This window comes from Telmatherina bonti (assembly GCF_933228915.1).
Source record: "Telmatherina bonti genome assembly, chromosome: 22".
Taxonomy (NCBI): domain Eukaryota; kingdom Metazoa; phylum Chordata; class Actinopteri; order Atheriniformes; family Telmatherinidae; genus Telmatherina; species Telmatherina bonti.
In genome coordinates, this window is record NC_136631.1 from 26,464,244 (window position 1) to 26,486,800 (window position 22,557).

At 36.2% G+C, this 22,557-nt stretch overlaps 1 protein-coding gene across 1 annotated transcript; it reads left to right on the forward strand.

The window, feature by feature from the left end:
* Positions 1–729: 729 nt before the first annotated feature.
* Positions 730–16,704, forward strand: plekhd1 (pleckstrin homology domain containing, family D (with coiled-coil domains) member 1; the record flags this gene model as incomplete). Its single annotated transcript, XM_079261661.1, has 13 exons — positions 730–884; positions 3,229–3,322; positions 3,439–3,528; positions 5,976–6,052; positions 6,307–6,398; positions 6,491–6,543; positions 6,638–6,732; positions 6,825–6,918; positions 7,619–7,833; positions 11,723–11,855; positions 12,420–12,564; positions 14,898–15,041; positions 16,547–16,704. The coding sequence occupies 13 exons, from the start codon at positions 730–732 to the stop codon at positions 16,702–16,704; spliced, it is 1,545 nt and encodes a 514-aa protein (XP_079117787.1).
* Between the last annotated feature and the right edge of the window lie 5,853 nt (positions 16,705–22,557).

Consider the following 22,557-nt stretch of genomic DNA (forward strand, 5'->3'; position numbering starts at 1 on the left):
GGTGGGGTAAAAAAACACCCTATTTGCCACATTCAAACCCAAAAGGCCTTTCAGGCTCAGGATTTCCCATCCTGGACGTTAAAGATGATCTGTTTGTATCTTTGTAATCTGCTGTCCATCCACTCTGACACATGTGCTGTAAATTAATCCGATACCCGTGGTACTAAAGCTGCATGTAAACTGCTCTCACTCCCCATCCTCTTTATTGGAAGGTTGTTTAGCCACGTCTCTTCCACAGATGTCTCCCTAATTTACAGATGAAGTAAGAGATGAAGGGAGTGAAAGATAGAAAGATGGATAGACAGATGGATGAATGGAGGGAGGGAGGCACCATACCTGCCAAAAACTGGAGTCTGCTGCCTGTTGTGAGTGCTGTAATCTGAGTAACGGCTTTTACTGGCTGGGATCTATCGACCGGCTTCAGATTTAGCAGCTCATTCCTAAAGCTTCGCTTCCTCCCTCTCTCCCTCTCTCTGCCATACTGCTTTCATCAGAGCTGTCAGTCTGCCTGCAGCTGATGAACGTATTGGCAGCTGCATCATTCCAACCTGCTGAGTTATTGGGATTTGTTTGCTACTTTTCCTGCCTTGTACTGAAGCTGTTTGTGCCTGCAGCACCTCTGTGTGTGTGTGTGTTGGCAGATGCTTGGCTAATTGTTATTGACTAACTGTGTTGTGATTTTTTTTTTTTTTAACTGGCCCTACCTCTCAGGGCACGGGAACCCAGAGGATGTTCTCCTCTTCATCCAGAAACTCTCTGTTGTCCCCCTGGTCGTCCATGGAGCTGGCGGATGGTGACGGGCTGGACATCAGCACCAAGGTGCAACTGCACGGAGTGCTGTGGAAGAGGCCGTTTGGACGACCATCAGCCAAGTGGTCCCGTAGGTGAGGATGAGTATGACTTTCTGTCTACAGTTAGTTTTATCTTACTTAAAAGTTTAATTTCTTTTGATATGCTACCTCTGAGTATCGATGGATCTAAACAGGTTAAAGTTAGAAAAATTCTGACTTAACGTCGTTGCAATTTTGTTTATTTCATTGTTTGCTTTGATATACTTTGGAAAGTTGTGAATTTATTCTTTTTAGATTAGGTAAGAGATCACGCAAAATGTTACAGATATACAGCAGGAATTAAATAAAGCTGAAATTCATAACTAAATATGCAAATTCTTTGTTACTTTATGTCCTCTATATGTAGAAATCTCATGAGTTGAGTCAGAAGTACAGAGTTTGGCATTAGCAATGTTTCCTCTTCTGGTCAATTAATAAATGTGCTCCTTTTTTCCGTCACTTTTTCCCAGAATGAGTGAATGTCTATGTAGTATGAAAATAATCATCCGTGTTCCCCTGGGTGCCTTGTATGCAAATGTGTGTGTGTCTGCAAAACTCATTAGAAACTTTTTCCTATCTGTGATTTGGGATCTGTGGATGGATTTATTTTGTATAAGTTCAAAGTTTATTTGTTGTGATTGAGGAGGCATTTTTATAGATTTTTAGTCCAGAATTCAGAGTTTGGAGAAATAGTTCATTTTCCAAATTTGATTCCAGGAGTGTTTTTTCTGTGTTTGTATTTGATAGAAATTTATAAAGTTTAGAAGTATTATGGAATTTGTCATTTTAATGAGAGGATTGTGCCAGATTGGTGTGTATTTATGTGGTGGTAATACAGAGTTTGTAATTTTATCAGCTTTGCACCAGGCTATCAGAGTTGACTTGATTGTGATGCTTTTAAAATGGTTTGTTTTCCTGATTGAATCAGGAAGAAAATGTAAATCTGAGAGTGAAATGTTTCTAATTCTGCCAAATGAATTTTGTGGTTATTGTTATGGATCCATTTCACAGCATGTTGTAACTGATTGGCCAAGTAATATTGATGAAAATTAGGTGCTTCTGGCTATTGTTTTAAGAGATTTTATCAAATTTGTACATTAGTGAGTTTATGGATTTGAACCAAGTGTTCAAATCCTTTTAAGATGTACTTCTACATGGAAACCATACCTGCTTCTCTAAAATAAGAGAAACCAGAAGAAAAGTACAATGTGCCATAGAGGAAAAGCACCAATGATGTATCAGTGTCTGTGCCATCTTTAACCCAGCGTGACATGCATGAAACATTACAGTTTCTGAGACATTAGGCATCATTTCATGGTACAAACTTTGCACAAAATCTTATCACATCTTGAACACAATCTTATTTTTGTCTTTTCCCCCTTGACGAACATCAGAAAGCAGAAGATTACACTATCATTTTTTTCTACATATAACATGGTAATAAATAGTAAATACCCCTAACAAAAGTCACTTTCTTAATTTACATTTTGTGAAAGGGACAAATAAAGACCTCATATTCAAAGAATTGAACTTATCTTACTATTTTTTATGGGTTGGGTCTTTATGAGTTAGGAGAGAAACTTGTGTAAAGCTTCGTAACACTTGGGAAACTTATTCTCGTAAAGTAAAGGTAGAGGTAGAGGGATCAATCAATCAATCATTCAAACTCTATTTGTAGAGCACTTTCACTTATTTTATTTTACCTGTACAGTGCTGTACAGGTAAAATAAAATAAGTCAACATTAAAAGCACTAAAATAAAGACAACATAATAGTTAAAAAGACAAAATAAGACAGAAAAGACCTAGTTGTCCTGCTCTTTGGAGTTAAAAGCCAACATAAAAAGATCAGTTTTCAAAAGAGATTTAAAACCACTTAAAGTCCCAGCACACCAGGATGAATGGATCAACACCCTCCCCAACCTAACTGTGGACAGATTGGAAAAATGATGCAGCCATCTATGGGGGCCGTCTATGATCTGGGGTTGCTATTGTTGGTCAGGTTTAGGTTCAGCAACATTTTGTATCCAAAGAATGAGGTCAGCTGACTACCTGAATATAATGAATGGGGAGGCAAGTCCATCTTCCCTGATGGTACGGGCATATTCCAAGATGACAATGCCAGGAATCATCAGACTCAAACTGAGAAAGAGTGGTTCAGGAAGCATGAGACATCATTTCCAGACCTGAATCCCAGTGACAGTCTTTGGGATGTGATGGAGAAAGCTTTGTGCAGAGGTTTGACTCTCCCATCAATGAAAGATCTTGATGAAAAAATAATGCTACTCTGGTTGGAAATAAATCTTGTGATCTTGCAGAGGCTTAGTCTGGTAAAAGTTTGAGAGCATTGGTGGATGTTGTTCACTCACTGCTGCTTTTATTGTTTTCCTCGGTACAAAGATTCTTCATCATCAAAGATAGCTTCTTACTCTATTATGCAGAGAGCGAGAAGAGAAACTTTGAGACCAACAGGTACTTCAACATCCATCCCAAGGTGAGCTTCTGAAATATCTAATGTTTCTTATTTTTAAATGAAAATACTATCACATGGAAAAAGCAGGTTTGTCATAGTTTGCCATTATAAATAGAAGTTGTGTCTCCATTTCTCAGGGAGTCATTCCTCTGGGAGGATGTGTGGTGTCGGCGAATGAGGAAATGGGGATGCCGTTTGCCATCGTGGTTAACCTGGAAGATTTCTCTGTAAGAGCACGAACCTCCTATGCAAAGTTTTCTCCTCAAAATTCTTATGTAATACACATGAAAAGTCTGGCATTGCTGCAAAACTACATGATAGATTTGACTTGTGGGTTTCTTGAGGGATCTGAAATGTTTACGCTTGACACCAACTGTTCATGCAAAATCAGTAGTTAAGAGGTCTTGAAATTTCCTTCAGCTAAATCACAATAAAATTGATGTTGTTTTTTTTTTTTTAAAAAAAAAACCCCAAATCAGCCTCCAGATATATAATTATTATACATCTCTTAGCGTTTTAGCTTCTTATACAAACAAAATGAAAAATGTAGGCATTATCCATAGACTGTAAAAAAAAAAAAAAGATGGAGTCAGCCTCCGTGACGTCACCCATAGGTTTCTGAAGTGCTGAACTGAAGTTTGGTGGGCGGTTCCTACCATCGCCATCTTGGCATTGTCATGCGTGTCGTCTCGCCTGGAAAATACAAATATGGGCAAAGAGGTGGAGCTGAGAGGGGAGCTGTGAACGTAGGGGTGGATGATTGACATTGAGCGAACTCTGAGGTGCCTGTAGCTAAGAGCTAACCGAGCTAACTCGGAGCTAACAGTAGCTAACCAGCTAACAGAGATAGGTGGGCTAAAGCTAAATTACATTGGTAAGCCACTAAAAACCGCGACTGTTCTACGTTCTTCTTACTTGAAGCGGGAGATGAAATACTTGTCAATCAAAAGGACACGCCCCTAAATATGCCGAATTTTGAAATTAAATTACTTTTAAACACTCCCCTCACAGTTGTCATGAAGGTAAACCTGACCTATTAAACCTAAAATGGATTTCTGTACCAGGCTGTAAACATGTTTATTTATGCTGTGAAGTTAGTCTTTTTAACATGGGAGTTTATGGATTTGCTCTGTTTTGGAGCCCCTAGTGGATGAAGGGGGAACTGCCAATTTATGCACTTCTGCATAGACTTCATTAGTAACTGGTTGCCGCTTGGTGTTATCTTCAACTATCAGTTGAAGCTTGATAAAAATGTGAAGTCAGATTTTCACTTGAGCAATGTTGCAATAATACATCCCGTTATCCTACCAGCGGGTAGAAACAGCTATTTATGAAATCACATCATCATTCAGAGACCACTGCCACTGTCCTCCTTCTTGTCTAAGTCCAGACTTTATGACTCATTCACAGTCGGTATTAAACTCCCAGTAAGACTGCTCACTGAGGCCGTACATAACACCAGTTGCCATGTCACTTCCAGTTATATTCAAGATCCAGTTAAAAACCTTCCTTCTCGCTTATATAGCCTTAAACAATCTGGTACCAAAATACCTTTGTAAACTATTAACTGTCAGACCCCCCATGTTCCTCTGATGAAGATTTATCAAAGGTTTCTTGCTCTCGACTGAGTGCTCAGATCAATCGTTGGGTTCCAGACTACAAAACAGTCTTGGTCGGGGTATCTGATGCGGAGTGCGTTTTGCCATTTTAACTAAGACCCATCTTTTCTCAGTATCTTTTCTCAGTATTGACTTACATTGTTTGACATGTGCCTTTCCCTTGCATTTTCTCGTGTTTCCACATTACCTGATGTCTCTTGATATTTTTGCTTGTAATGATATAGCACTTTTCAGCCTTTCAAGATTTTTATATCAACCACTTCATAACCTAATATTTTAAAATGCACTATACAAATAAAGCTAACTTTCTTACTTATTTATTAAAAATTGACCATTTTTCTGCTCTGCTTTGATTTTTATAACTGGTTCAAATTGGTTATTTAATTATCCATCAAACATTTTCGATTTAGATTTATATTTTATATATTTTGATAGTTATCAGTTCAGTGGCTGTAAAAGCCATAAAGAGTTAGGTGGTCCGTTCTGCACCAAACACTAAACAGACATTTCCAGAAATTTTCAGGTGAACAAAACTGAGAATATTACAACTGGTGGAGCACAAATCTAATTAGAAATACATTATTACAGAGTATTCCCTTAAACAGTAAACAGTGTTGGGGTAAAGGAGCTTGGAGAGACAGAAAACACAGTCAAATATTGATAAAAATTGCAGCTTTTAAGTAGAAAACCAGACTAAATGCATTCTAGCCAATTTTGTATCTTATACCCAGAAAGATGTGTGTTTTTTTACTGAATGCATTTAAACTAATTGTGCAATTGGGTCATCTATGAGCTTGATTCCAGTGGTTGTCAGAGGTGTAAAGATTCACAGGTAAAAGAAGACTCGGGACCCACCTGTCAGACCTGAGCTAACCTCTCAAATCAGAGATGAAACCTCTTGAAGAACCTCTTTCAAATCCTGCTGAAAATGGGATGCACAACTATCAGTATTTATCATCTCAGGAGCCCAAAGATAGAAACCCACTATATGTTTTACTGGCTGAAGCCATTACTGACTGGATACGGTTGTAAATTACGGTACGTGCATCCCCCAGGGTACCATAGTACTGGCTGCTGAGTCTGTGGAAGAGCAGGTCCAATGGATGGAGATGCTCCAGGACTCAGGGAAAGTGTGAGTATGGTTTTTATTTATCTTATCCTGCTCTTCTAAAGGAATGACAAATATGCAAGATACAGTACTGTATCTTGCATATTTCAAATGCAGGATATGAAATGTAGAAATGTTTAATATTTTTCTCTTAGTGTAGATAGATTTGCTTCAGTGATGAGCTTCTTTCTGTAGTTATACATTTTTAAACATGTTTCGAAAGCCTTCATATCTTAAAAATCCCAGTTTTTACTCAAATGACTGCATCTAACCAACAGTACGTGGAAAAACGCCCAACTCGGGGAGGCTATGATCGAGAGTCTGGAGGCTCAGGGACTGCAGCTGGCCAAAGAGAAGCAGGAATACCTCGGTAAACAAAAAGAAAGGTCACCTGAATAAACTGCTCTCATGAAAGATAATAGGCGGAAGCAGGTTTGATGAAATGGTTTTGTTTTTCTTCAGATAAGCTGATGGAAGAGACGGAGGAACTGACACATCAAAGGGCACAGAGAGAGGTGAGATAAGACCCTTGTTTTGCTTTGTTAAAATAATAAAACGTTTGGTATTTAAGTTTTTATAGTTAAAAACGATCACGAAAATGATCTGCAGGAGTTGGAGCGTTTGAACCAAGTCCTGGAGGAGGAGAAGATGAAATTTGAAGAGGTGGTGTTGGAGCTGAAAGCAGAGCAGGAGCAGATCAAACTGTAATAACACATAAATGATCGGTTGATCTTCACTGTGCTGCTGATGCTGCTGTGAGTTTATTCCTTGTTTTTCGGTTGTGTGTTGATGGCAGTGATCTGGACGGCACATCTCAGTCCCTGAAAAATGTCGAGCACGAAAAAAAAGAGCTGAACTGCTTGACGGTTACACTTCAGAAGTCCATCGAGGTATTAAAAGACTTTGTCCCAACTATAGGCTGCTGTTACCTCTGCATCAGTTGTGTGCAGACCCATGTGTGTGTGTGTGAATGTGTTTTCATGGTCATATGTCAGCTGCTAAGAAAAACAAGCTCCTGCTAATTTATTACAATCTTAACATTAATGAACAATGACTGGTTAGACCCCAAGTGGACTGGGCAAAATACTGATCCACAAATTGTCCTCAATGTGATTCATTAGCGTGTAATTGTAGACACACAAAAGAATTGCATAAATCAAATAATTTAGTGTTTTAATAACAGATTATTAGCTGTTTTTATTGAACCTACATTTGCTGACAGTAAACTTTTGTCAAAAGGTTAAACTTTTGTCACAAACAGAATTGACCAAATATGCTGTTTTGCTGTTATAACTGGATTCTCTCTTATGTACTTCTGGACTTTATGTTGCCTGGCTGCTGAATGACTCGTTAACAGACTCCTTTGCAAGTCTGTTAATGGCTTCATGGGAAGGTCCATGAATCTGAATCAAGTGTGTTGGAGTTAGAAAACATCTAAAACATGCAGAGCAGTGGTACTTAAGGACTGGAAGTGAGAAACATTGGTATAAAAGATAATAGTCATTGTATCTTACAATAAAGTTCTCCCATGAATTTTTTTAATCTAAATAATTAATTTCAATCTGACGTGGCCTGTTGTTGCTGCTTCAGGAGCTCTCCCAGGAGAAACAGCGAAGACTGGAGCTGCTGGGAGTAAAGGAACAGGATGACAAGGATGTGGAGGGAGTGGAGGAGAACTCTGAGCTGACCCATAGGAAATCTGGGGATGGAGAGAAACTGGAAGATCAAGACCTGCTGCAGGATCTGCGACACATCGAAGAACAAATGAAGATCCTGCTGAAGGAGAAGGAGCAGGCTGATGAGAAGTGAGTGAGCCCTGAGAGACAAACCAGTAACACCACTGAACTCAGACAAGGGAATAACAATCCAACAACATTTTAATTCTTATATAATTTCAGAAGCTACATAAATGTTTGTTAGCTTGATAAAAAATGGATTTAATTAATTAAATCAGTCTTTGTTATAAATTATTCTCATTGATTGCATTTTAATCACACAACAACAGTTGCTCTTTGAACTTAAAGACGCATTACGTAATGCGTGACTTTACATCACGCTGGAAAACGCTCTGGCTGTTTTAAACACGCAAAGTTGCTGATTCAGCAAAGAAACGGAAGAAGATTAAAAGATAGAAAGGAACAAAACAAGAGTCACTGAAAGGTCATGTTTTGCTGGCTGGAGAGATCTAAAAGGTTAGGTAGGATGCTAAATGGATGCTGAATTAGCCGTTTATAGGGGGGCGCATGACGAGGAAAATTGCAAAAATTCTGTAGTGTGTGTCTTTAAGCCAGGACGGGATCAGAAAGCAGCAACTTTGTGTGTTTTACTGTCAGTCTGGTCATGGAGCAGAGGTGATCATTGACTGCAGCTTGTAGCTGGGTGCTGCGTGAGAACTAGGCCTCTTGTGTGATTTTTGGACAGGGGAGGGAGGGGCCTTTGGCAGCATCACTGAGAAGAGTCAACAATATGTGCTCACACGTCACCAAAAGTTTCCAATCACAGCAAAAAAAAGCAAAAAAAAAAGCCATTCGACATGTTGCTAGTTGCTTTTTTTGTTTTTATTTTAAAGAGAGTTGGTAGAGGGGTCTGAAAACTCTCTAGATATATTACCAGAGTTGATATGTTGTTAGCAGAGCTCCAACATGTGCACCTGTGTAGTCGTCACATCAGGAAATCGTGCGCTGATAAAGTTTGGAATGCTAACTTTATTTAATTAATCATAATTAACACGTTAAAATCCCACTCCTAGTTTAAATACATGTTAAGCATTTTTTAAATATGTACCGAAGATACAGAACTTATACTATACATGGCTCATCTGTGATAAAGATGTAACTGATTAGAAGAGAGCACAGGTTCACGTAATCATACTCTATTTTTGATTGTATTAAATTATAGCCTGTGTGAACTTCCATGCTAATGGTACAGAGGATGCAACAACTAGTGGAAATGTGTATTGATTTCAAAGCAACCAGTTCATTGATTGTGTGCTGTAAGTGGGAGTTTACAGGCTGCTGTTATTGACCGTGAAGCACTAATGCTCACTTACGAGTGCTGACACATGCAGTCCATATCAATGGATTTCCATGAGCTCTCCTCTTCCTCTCGGTTACCCTGGAGCTAGGTCATATGGACAACATGCAAAATAACCAGACAGAACAGCTTTCATAAGAAAGAAAATCACGTTGATCCTCACCTGTACTATGAAACAACATACAGGAAACACCTTCTACTGAAATGGTTTTTAATATGGAACTCTACCTGGGTCTTACAATGTGTTGCAATGCAGTTAAATTAGTGTATTATTATTTTTTTAAATGTTTTTTTCTTTTTTAATCCAACCACAGTCAACTATCAGTCAGAGGTTTAGACACAATTTCCTATTAAATCCAATGGAAAGGTTTGTCCAAACTGAGACTGTATTTTTGCTAAAATTCCTAAAATGACTAAAATATAGTGTGCAGCAGTGCATTAAGTGGGCTGGTACGTACCGGTATGCAGGGCACTTTTTAATTCTATCCCTTTGCGTACCGGGACTATATTTTTTTTTACAGTGGATAGTGCATACTGGGACTTTTACCGGCTTTTTCCTCAGCAAGCAGTATACCCTCCTACGACTTCACTACATATTACAGCTTATATTTGTTGATTTTAATAAAAAGTCTCCTGAAAAGAAATTTATTGTTAAGACCGGTAGATGTACAACGCTTGCTGTAGCCCGGAACGTCACGCCACACTTCACGTTCTTCACTTGCTGCTTACATTGAAGTGGACGTGCTTTGAATGAGAGTAAAGGCGGAGAAAAAAAAAACCTATCTCGGCTATAATGTTAGCCTGGCTCCAAAAGGGTTTAAGGACACAAACTGTAGCAGAGTTGAGTGATGACAGTAGTACTACTTAACAGTCATTTACTACACCAGACAATGAAGTTTAGAAGCTGCAAACTAAGTGTGTGTCTGGTCAGTATTTTGAGTTTTTGAAGATTTATTTCTAGATTAAAGATAAGATAATATTGCTAAGTGGCATGGACCTAATGCTGGGAAAAACATGTTTCACTGAAGAATAGTGTAAAAGTAATACACTGTTAAATTAGTCTGGTAATAAGCTAAATAAGTCTGAATGTAGAACTTTTTTTTTGTTTTTAACCCTTTCATGCATAGTGGCCCTGTAGTGGGCATCTATTTACAAGCTTTTTTCTTGCATATTTTATTCATGAATGAGGAGCAATTTTTGTAAATAAACTACTTCAGTGGATGTTAATGAGTCATCCAATACGTTTCCACTCACTGCAGAAAAAATAAATATACGATGTAATTGAGCGTAATGTAATCACGCAACTTTGCCATTGCGATAAATAGGAAAAGAAAATGATACAGCTATAATTTATAGAAGATTTCCATAATATAATTATGATGTAGATGATGTTATAATTTTGTAGAGTACATTAAAATAAATCATAAAAAATTCTAAACATCACTAATTAACAAATAAAAAGTATCGTTGCATATTTGTAGATGTAAAATGCAACTTTTTTAAAATGCAGTATTGTTTTGTTATTAATTCATGCATGAAAGGGTTAATGAACTTTTAGTTTGTGTATTTACTTTTCAGTGTTATTTTTAATGTCCATGCAATGAGGCTTGAAGTTCATAAAAGTGTCTCCATGGCACTTTGAATTTGGCAAATGTGGTGGAATTTAATTAAACTTTTTCTTTTCTTTCAGTATTTTTTCAGAAAAAATTGTGAAATCATCCTGTTGTTTGTTCAATCTGACGCTTACAGAAAAACATGTAAAAAGACATTTATAAATTTTTTATTTATTTATTTTTTTTACATGTAAGGATTTTTTCTGAAACTTGTTAAATCTTTGTTTTGTTAAAAAAATCTTTTCAAATTTTTATCGAACACATATAAGTGTAATGAAAATGATTACAGTGTCTTTGTTGTATTTGGGAAACATAAGAAAATTTTGAATTTAAATGAATCATTTGTAATGTGAGGAAGTAGTTGTTTTCCAGAAAGATCTTTTCTTTCTCAGTACAAGATTATAGCTTCTCAGCTGTCTGGGCTTGTTTTTTGTCTGATTCATCACTTTATGGAGCTCAGAACATTTCCAGTAGGAAATAAATCTAGAAATTAATGACCTAATTTGCATTTTTAAAAAAAAACAAATTTGATGCTGGCTGATTTAGGCTCAGAGTGGCACATAATGGTAAACAATGATTTTGTTTTTGTTTTGAAACATTAAATCTTTTGGAGGCAATTCTTTTTCATACCCAACTGTGACACCCTCACCTATCCAGGACACTTATATGCTCTGTAAGTTTTCCTGTCTTTATTTGTCTCTTTACAAAGTTTGAGTCTGTTGCTGGAATGAAATTTCTGATGTAATTTTGGTTTATAATTACAGTGAAACTGTTAACTGAAGACACTAAAATAATTTCCTTTGCATTTCCTTTTGCTTCCTGTGGTGCTCAAAAAGCTGAGCATGACACCAAATAATGAAACTTAAGGCTGAAGAAAAGCTAGAAAGATCATCTGCCATACATACAATTATGCCAGAAACTCCCTTTTTTTTACACTTAAACCTATCTAATGTTGATCCTTCAAAGAGTTGTCAAATGCTAAACTTGTGTGTATGCACAATGTTTTCAGGTTTTGTATTCAATGTTCATCTGCATTGATTTGTTTCAGGCTCTTGGAGAATGAGCAGCGGGCTAAAGTCCTGCAGCAGGAGAGGGAGTACTACTCTACTCAGGCCCGGACGCTGCAGCAGTCGCTTTCTCAGCTCACTGTGGACAAGCAGCAGACTGAGGCTGAGCTCAAGGTAACACAGCATGACTCAGCAGATTCCAGGTTGCAGTTACCCAACATGACACCTTACTGAAGGTTGCTGCACAAATCTGCTGCTGCTTATTTGGACAAAATATTTTACTTTCACCTGAGATGCTCTTTTAAAGCATTTTGTCCACACAAATAAGGTATTATATATCTGATTCAAATGAAATGCTTTAAAAAAAGTTACACCCTGAAGCATCCCACTGGCCTTGCAATACCAGGATGTGAAGGATGGATTATCTTTGTGTGGAGATGAGTAAAATTTCATGTGAGGTGTAAAACTGAGTGAATATCCTTTTGTTAATGTTGCAGCTGTTCTTCTCTCATTTTGTTTTTAGTAATTCATCTGTTTGGGGTTTTTTTTTTTTTATTCATGGGCTGCAACAAAAAACTCAAACTAACACATAAGTTTATGAAAAGAAGTGTTTTGGCTGAGTAAAATTCCCACTTTCAGGCTAGCAGCAGAGCTCTCAGCTGATTTCTACCATTCATGCTGATGCTTTGGCCCACAATCAGCAACCATCCTATTTGAGTTTTCCTGTCTTTATCCCAGGCAGAGATAGCGTCTCGGATGGAGCTGGAACAGAGGCTGAAGCAGGCTGAGGAGGCCCTGCAGGACCTGGAGAAAGGCCTGAACTCACTGGAACGAACCAAAGAGCGAGATGAGAAGATGAAGGGGGATGTGACACAGCTGAGGAGTGAGTGCATTTGCTAACACAGCCTGTTTGTATCTATTTAACTGCTGAATCCTGTGCTAAAACCAGATTTGTAAGTGTTATCTTTTGTTGTACGGATTATTAGAAACAGGTATGGCAAGTTTATTTGTGTCGCACGTTTCACGTACAAAACAATTTAGTGTTTTACATAAAACATTAAAAGCATTAAAGTGGGATGCAGAAGATGCATTAAAAAGTACACAAAAAAGTAAAGAGAATATAAGTGTTTTAAGACATGACTAAAAAGGTGTGTAGATAATAACAAAACACTGTAAGATACCTAAATGAACATGATTTTAAGTAAACAGCAGTTTAGATAAGTTAAGATACCACACAGATTTCATGTGAAGGCGCGTGAGAAAGTAAACGTTTTTAACATGGATGTAAAAGTGTCTACATGTGGTGAGAGTTTCATCTCCACTGGCAATTTGTTCCACTGGTTTTCAGCATAACAGCTGACATTTAGTCTAGACTCAGGTCTGGATTAGCTGACCTCAGTCTTTGGATCCAAGAGCTCTGATTGGTTTATATTCTCTGATCGTATTCTGGACCTAAACTGTTGAAAGACCTGTTGAAAGACCATTCCAGTAATCCAGTCTCCTAAAGATAAATGCATGGATAACTTTCTCCTGGTCTGGTTGGTAGACAATTTAAAAAAAAAATTCTGTTGATATTTTTAAGTTTGTTTTCTTTGGAGGCGACTTTGATGTAGCTGTGTAAGGTCAGGACAAAATCTATTACAAGCCAAGGTTATAAACTTGGTGAGTAATTTTATTCAGAGTTTCAAAATGTTGTTGCTGACTACTATACTAATGCTGATGCTGACCCTCTTCTCTGCGCTGCCACAGAATAATCTCCGCTTGGTCCTCTTTTAATTGTAGTAGATTCTTTCTCATCCAGTTATTTATTGACACCAGCACCATATACGCGCTGAAGATCTCTTTCCGATCTCCGTCCGTTAACACCAGTTGGATTTTTATTGCTGTTTTTGATAGTTATTTCGAAGATGTTTGTAAGGAAAAGGCAAATGGGAATGATAGAAAAAGAAAATAACATCTAATAGGGAAAAGGTTGTAGGTGGCTTTGCCTGCACTAATGAAGAGTTTATTCCCAATAAATAACTTTAAATTGTGTGTGAGCTGGCAAAGATTAAAATGATGTAATCCCTCAGCTGTTTGTGGTCTGAGCAGACAACCCATAAACTCACATGACGGCATGGAGTCTTCTCAGATAGATATGACATAATATCCAAGAAATTCTCACAGATTAAAGTAATTCCTTAAAAGGAGCTCTTTTACCTTTTTTTTTTTTTTAACTATTTTTTGTCTATCCCTTGAGGTTCATTTGTTACTGTGACAAGTGCTTCTGCTAAAACTGAAAGCACTATTGCCCCACATTCTCTGGAAACACAATGCAGACAAGCTGAGGAGCTGATTCACTGTTTGTTTTGAGGCTTTCAAAATGACTACTTCCTACGGCTTTACTGGTTTTGGTTTGTTTAACTACTACTTAATTAGCTGAAGGTACATTGCGTAGTATCAGTGATGAGACTAGTATTGGTATCGACTGATACTGGCATGACTATAAACCAAGCAGAGCTCTTAGATGCAAAGACTCAGGTCAACTAGTCCAGACCAGAGTCCAGACTAAACATTTAAAGCAACATTTAGCTTTTATGCTGCAAATGTGACTAAACTCTAAGTGGAGATTAAATTTTCACCACATGTAGACACTTTAAATCCAGACAAGACTAACATTTCTTTTCTCATGTGCCTTTGCATAAAATCTGCACAACTGATCTTCCTTTTCATTATTATATTTTAAATGTATGATTTTATTGTGATTTTTGCTATTTGCTATTGTCTTTTTATGCTTCTGTACTCCATCTGTAATGCTTTTGATGTTTTATGTGAAACACTTTGAATTATCTTATACATGAAAGTTGCTGTACAAATAAATTTGCCTTGCCTTACTTGGTTCTGACAATTAAAGGCAAATGATTAAATAATTGTGAAATTTCGACTAAAGAATATTTATATCATATTGGTGTCATATTGTATTGCCACTAGATTGGTATCATATCAGTATCATATCAGTATGGGTGATACCTACCCTGGATTTGATTGGTATTGGATTAATACCAATATTTGCATTATTGTCCTCCCCGACTGACAATTAACTTAAATAAAACACAGACATCACAATTAGAATAAATAATTTTCCTAGTTCATAAAATGAAATAGTCTTATCACAGAGTTTGTGGATGTATCAGAAGCTATGACCATCTATATTTTCTCATGGTTGTGTTTATGCAGGGTTCTTTGAGGAGTGTATATGCGCAGCGGAAATCGAGGCAAAGCTCCCTGCAATAATGAAGAATGCTGTGTACCTTCACAAAGCTGCTGCACGAAGAATCAAGAGCTGCCGAATCCAAAGGAGAGCGTCCAGACGCCACTGGTGTAAGTGTGTGCATTGCACGCTGAATATTACTGCACGCATACACAATATGCATGTTTCATAGCAAGACAATAAAGTCTCCATTTAAATGTTTTTGTTTTATTACTGTGCTGTGTTTCATCTGTCAGTCCTTTCTTTCAGATTACAAACAGCTTTTTTGTGACATAGACAAGAAAGACAAGAAAGTCACGTTGATCCACAGTGGAAAACATTAAAATATATATTCATAAGTGGTTTAGTTATTATGCTTCAAAGAGACAGGTTTGAAACAAGGAGCTGGAGTATTATATTTCATATGGTGACTGTTGTGATAAAGTCCACTTTGAAAGGGTTGGTTTGACTACATGCTTATAAATGATCTTTTCCTCCTTTAAAAAGGAGAAGAAAGAAAGGGTGGAATGAAAGAAGACTGAAGCCTTCAGGCATCCACACATGAGATGCTCTCCTGCATGTTTTCAATAGATTTTTGTTTGTCACTACTCTCTTCTCACTCTGAGTCTTCAGTTTTTGTAGGACTCGCCCACAGATTCAAGAGTTACACAGTTCGGAATTAATTTCAATGTTACAAAAACATTGTTGCAAAAACAGCAGGATTAAATATTTACAAGCTCCTGAAAAAGTTGATTTTGGAGGAAAAATGTCTTAAAGTCCTTCTTTTACTGTTTTAAACATAGAAATAATGTATTTTTTTTATTATGAAGTATTCATATTTCCCATTTCCTCCACCATAAAACACAATATTTACCTTTTTATGGTTTCATTTAGCTGTGAGTAGTGGGTTATTATAAAACTGTTTATCTGAGCAGCTTTATTTGCATAAATACCTAACATGAAAAGAGCTAGTTGTATTAGTTCTGGTTTCTCTAATTGGGATGACTTTATTAGCTTTAGCTTTGGCAACAGGTGCTTAATTATTGCAGCTGTATATGAATCGATTCCAGTAATTTAAGATATAGAAATAATACAACTTGTAGCAACACTACTTGTTGTAAAATATAGATGATTCCATTAGTACTAAGATATAAATTAAATTACATTAGCAGCATGTAGAATTTTTAGCTGGAAATTGTAATTGTTTCATATGGAGGCTGTCTGGTAAATTAAAAGTAAATATTTTCATCATGTGACCACCGATTATTTATGAGTGGAAATAATATGTTATTGCATAACCACAAGTTACTTTGTTGTGGTCATGGATTAAAGGGAGATAATTAAGTCAAGGCCACGCATTACTGATGCATCAACAACTTCCGGACTGTTCACCTCAAACCCTGCAAACTCAATAATAAATGGTGATCAATCACAAAAGATGGTAGGATTCTGCAACATCTTGCAATTTTTCCATCACTTTGTTTTCGTTCAGTTTCATTGGTAGAAATTGTGAATGTCAAAAGGGTTGCGATCATATGAAAATTTTCCATTGTGTAAATGCTCAACTGATCAGATGGATTTCAGTAAGATGGAAGACACATTTGTCTGTGTAAACGTAGCTATTGTCTCTGTGTAGTAAAACATTCCAGGTCGTTTGCGGCACCCAAAGATGACGAGGATGACATGGAGGAGCTACGAGAAACTGCGCGACGGCTGACCTCTGATAGCAACTTCAGAGAGAGTGTTTACAAGATCATCACTCGCAAAGACTCCACAAGCAAATCACAGGACTGAGCCAACGTTTATATTAACTGCTGGCACACTTGTTGATGTTAATATAGAAAAAAGAGACAAAAAGTAGACTCTGCAGCACCTGCAGAGAGTTTTGTGGTTAAAATGATAGAAAAATGTTATCTACAAAGTAACAAGTTATTTTTCTCATCCACTATGTGTTATATTGTTTTATTTAAACATCATTACTTTAAGATAGAAAGTTAAAAGTCTTATTGTCTCAAGATAACAAAGATTGTTTTTGTTCCTTCTTTGTCAGACTTCAGGGAAGCCATTGTCAGGATGGGAACTGAAAAACTTCCTGTTATAGTCTCTGATCAACTGCAACAATAACCAGTTTGCCTATATTCCAGCCCATATTGACCGCTCATGATATCGAAAAATTAGCATTTAAGATACATAGTTACAGTTAATTATGCTTAGAAAACAAAAGGCGGTTTATTCATCTTTTAAATGATAAAAAAAAAAATTAATTTGTCCTGTAAAAATGATAAGATAATAGACAAATTAACTTACGATCTTAAAGGTGCAGTGTGTAACAAAATCAAAGGTTAAATAACAGAAAAATGTAATCTATCAACAAAAAATGTATTTCTTTTGGTATCTAATCACTTTTGTAAAGTAGCGGTTATGTTTTTATTCCCTTTGAATGAGTTATTTCTGTCTACTTACTGTGGGTCCAAATACTTTTCATAGCAGCTGCTAAATTTGTGTAACCATTTTCACTACGGTGTCTCTGCATGGACAAACAACTGTGTGTGTGAAGTGGGAACCTTATAGTTTTAAAACTGCAGTCCCAGATTTGTAACACCTTAAAAAGACCATAGAAAAAGTCAGTAGACATGTACATAATGTTGAAGTAGCTACCTGCAGCTGCACCTGAGTCATCGATGCACCTGCGGCCACTGGAGCTGGAGAATTTTGGCCACCAACAGCCGCCGTCCATTCACAACTGAGCTTTGCATTTGAAGTCATTTCTATGCCCATTTTCACCACTAGATGTCAGTAATTCGTACACACTGTACCTTTCAGATAATTGTGTCAAAAGCAACTAATTATGCTGCTCTCAGCTTCCGTAGTGTTTGTAGCAAACTGACGACATAAATTTGTCTTTTTAACCAAGCTGTTTCGAGGAACTAATGATAGTAGTTTGTTTCACACAGTCCTGTTTGGGTTTCTCCTGCATCTAAAGATAACCCAACATGACTTATAACAGATTAGAAAATGAAAATGTTGGAAAGTATGATTTCATTTTTTGTGTTCTTGCATTGCGCATGTTGGAGTTTGCTTTAAAGAGGACATTTAGCAGAACTGAATAAGTTTTTGATATTTATAAACTTATCAAAATTTACACAACCCTTTACTTACCACTATTATAGCAGTGTTGTTTATTCTTTCTCCTCCGTTTATAAAATCATTCTATATTTAACAATGGAGGATTAAATTAGTTAATTTACTATATATTTCATCAAAACATAAATGATCAAACTATGTCTAATATGTATAGTTTGACAACTTTTCTCAATCTGCAACCTGCTGATGTGAGAATAGCTGCAACATGATTGACAGTCCTGAGTCAAAATAGAAGAAGACATTATTTAAAAAGCACAATTTGTAGCTTTAAGCCAATATTTTAGTTTGTGGAACTATCTGGTTTAAAATAAAGATTTCATAAGATTTGTTGATTTCATCTGCAGCTTTTGGAAGCGGCTGAGATAATTCACCCAAACTGCTCTGAGGAGTATAATCTCCTTTATAGCTCAGCCTATTGCCCACTTTTCAAGTAACTAATTCAAAATGAATCTTGTCAAACACGATCCAGTGTTTGAAGAATTTAAGTGGCGCTTCCGGGTGTCGTTGCAAAGTCCAGTTGTTAAATCTTAATGGTATTTCTACTAGTTCAGAACGATTTTGGACTAAAACACAGAGGTGTAGTCGAAGAAGTTAAAATTAAATCAATAAAATGGTGAATAAATACAAACTAAAACTATTTATTTGTAGGTTTTTAAGTTAATAATTATCTGTACTCTATGTAAACGCTCTCACACTAAGATCATAACAGTGGACAATGTGGGAAGGAGGGATTATAAATAAAGAATCACAATATTAAATCAACAGTAAATGAAACAGATGCTACATCAAACCAAATGAAAAATGTTTTATTTTTCCAGTTTTGATTGTTTGTTTGTGTCTTTTACTTTGAAAGCTGATGAAATCAAAGCTCTTGCTAATGTGTCTGATATGAAATATCTGATTATTGCTACTTCTGCAGACTTTTTAACAACCAAACTCAATGTAATTAACAGAAAAAAGCATTTTACGATCATGTACAAATGTTTTAATAACTTAACAGCAGAAATGTCACAGATATTAAGCCCACATGTCAGGAGAAGGTCAGAAGGAACAAATTATGGACGGAACAACATGCCTTGATGCTAATAAAGCTGTGTTTGAACCTTGTACATTTTTCAAGTCCTCTTCTTTGCAGCAAAAGTGACGTTAATGTTAAGAAGTAAAAAATTTTAATAAAAAAAAAGGAGATACTATGGACGCCTTTCCATTTTGGAGAAAGTTCAGCAGGAGGATATGTTCTGTCGCCAGCTCTCGTTTGTCACCAGGACCTGCAGCAAATAAAACAAGGAGGAGGTCAGCTAAAGTCCATTTTACTCCATTAAACTTGTCAGTCTGATCTTCACTTCAGAGATAAATAAATATCCTCAGAACAAGGAGTGAAACAGAAGGCTGATGATGTAGAACTGGTTCATTTATTCATAGTTTTCTTGTCATTTAACAGTGTGAGAAGGATGATAAAAGCTGTCATAATGTTATTTTGATGATTACTCACTTTACTTTTAGTATAAATGTGTGACACTGAATAAGAAAAGATTTTTCAAAGACTTACTCCGAAGACTTATGAAATCTAAATAATCATGTCAACTTTGCTGCCACAATACAGTCGTCCTCTAATGTATTTATAACCTTTCAATTAAAAAAAATGCTGAATTTACAACAGTCGCTCAAATAACTGGAGACTAAAATAGAAACAAAAACTAAAAATGTGCTAAATTATAATTTAGTGATATAAGACGCTGTTTTTTTCATTTAACTTAATTGAAGAAAAAAAAAACATAACAAACAAACAAATCAGTCCTGGACAAATTAGAGAATTTTCTGATGAACGATGGGAGAAAATACCTGTCAACAGGTGCAGAAGTCTGACTGAGAGGAACAGAAAACACTTTACTGGAGTGGAAACACGAAACGATCATTCAACAAAATATAAGTCTATATGTGACATATTTTATGTGACATAAGTCTATATGTGACATATGTGTGTAACATATTTTATTTTCTCATATTTTTTTGCTTTCTAAGAAAACATTTTTATTGAACCAGAATTAGAAAATAATGTAATGATTTTCTTTTAAAAAAAAAAGAAAAAGAAATTATTATTACTTTCGCCAATTTCAACTTATTTCACAGGTATTTTCTTCCTTCTATAACAGGAGGGTATGAATAAATTTGATGACTACTGTAACTAATGACTGTGATGGCAAAAAGGGACAATGATAATGATATTGTTGCGAAGTCAGAAGGAAAAAATATATGATTTCAGAAAATTGATCAAATTCATCATATTTTTTCTTTTGGTTTGTCGTCTTTTATGGCAAATGAAACATGAAAAAAAAAACAAGTTAAGAAGCTTCACAAATCAATCACAAATCAATCTGCATTCTATCAACTGCAATTAAATCCCACTATTTCTAGGTTCGCATTGTCAAAACCAAACTTTTTTATTCACAATTCTTTCAGTGTCATGACTGTCAACGCCACCTTTTTAAGACACCACAAATTTAAAAGATGTATCATAATAAAAGGTTCTCTGCTTTTTCTTTCCCATTTGCCATTTAAAAGACAAAACAGAACCTGATAGGAGTAAAAACAGATATTTGGATGTGTTTCTATTTAAATCTTTATTTAAAAATCTGGCATTGCTGACTGTTTACATGCAGGAAGTGTAGCTGGACCATTATCCTCACCCTGCTTTACATGCAGACAAAAAAGTTTGCTTTTGTAAGTCTATTTACTATATTTATTTTCAAACTACGAAAATAAACAGTAATAAAATCCAGACTTTTATCAGAGCAGCAGTCCACAAATACTTGATATGACTTTAATTTGAGAAAGTCCGCTGAGTTGTAATTTTTGTTCAGTTAACGGATAAAAGAATCCGAAAAATATGTAACTGAGAGCAGCTTTAATGCTGATTCAAATCCATTAAATACAGTTTTCACAAAAATACGGGACTTCAGATGATTGTTATGCAGAACCAATTCAAGCTCCAAATTATATTTTCTGGGTTTGTTAGTCTAGTTTTCATGGCTTTAACCCTTTACTGCAACATTTCTTTAAATACATCATTATATCTCTCCAGAAATATGCAATGATACTTTTTTTGTTTATCATGATTTATTATTTATTTTAATGTATTCTATAAAATATTTATAAAATAATATATAATGATAATCATATTATGTAGATCTTCTATAAAATGTAGCTGTATCATTTTTCTTTTCCTATTTATTGCAAAGGCAAACTTGTGTCATTAGATTATTTCCAATTATATCACCTATTAATTTATTCTCCAGTGAGTGGAAATGTATTAGATGAGTCCCTAACATCCATTGAAGTGGTTTATTTACAAAAATACCATCCTCATTCATGAATATGCAAGAAAAAAAAGCTTGTAAAGGAGGTGTCCACTATATGGCAACTATGCATGAAAGGGTTAATTTCAGTCAGACTACCATGTTTACATGCATTTTGCAAAACTAGTTTTAGTTCCATTGATGCAATAATTATTTTTTTCTTCTGCCACGTAAACATGTTTACTGCGTAATGGTTCGCTCACTGTTGAAGTGTGCTAAAAACTGAAGTCATTGAACTTGACTGCAGACAGAAATCTGAAGCTCAACCGGCTTTTTATCTATTTATCAATATCAATATTTTTTTTTATCTATTTATCAATCTGCAGCTGGAATTTGTGCATTTTCTATTTTGCATTTGTAAACTGCAGCTGTGATGAAATAAATACCACAACTTCATCATTTTAGAGCGCCCACAGATGTGCTGCCTCATCCTGTCCTGCACATGATTATCTGCTTGGAACAGTGCTCAGTCAGCCATAAGCCTGTTGGTCCTGTGCTGGTCTGATGCTGCGTTTCAAATTCTCTCCGGCTTTCATGTCGGCAGTAAGCAGATATGAGACACGTGACTGTCTGAAATGCTTGGTGCGGTCTACTTCCTGGCTGCAGACGTGCACTAAAGGCAGCAGCTGATGTCAGGATGAAGGTGTTTTCCTGAATAAGTAAAGACGCTGCAGAAATATAAAAAAGTCAAAAGAAGCAACCTGCCAGAGAACCAGCTGCATATATTTCCCACGCACTCTCCTTGCTCAGTCACGCACCTCCTGCTGATCCATTCTGATTTTAATTGCTATGGCAACAGCTACATCAGAGGGGGGAAATCCAAGTGTCTCCCTCTGATTATTTATTTCCTTTTTTAGATAATTCTGAGAGATTTTCCAATAAGCTTCACCAGGGGATTAAAATCTCGCCTTCGGCTTGTGTTTTGGCTCACCACTGCATGAATAATGCATTATTTTATTCCACTCTGACCTGCTGTCAGGTCATTGTCAGCACATTTTTTCTTTTGTCTTTTCTGTGCTTTACTGTAAGCACCAGGGCTGTGACGATATGCTTTTGTCCCGATTTGATTCAATTCCGATTTTTTGCGTGCCGATTTGATTTAAATTGAGATTCTCACAATTCTACAATATTGCTGATTTTTTGGAGA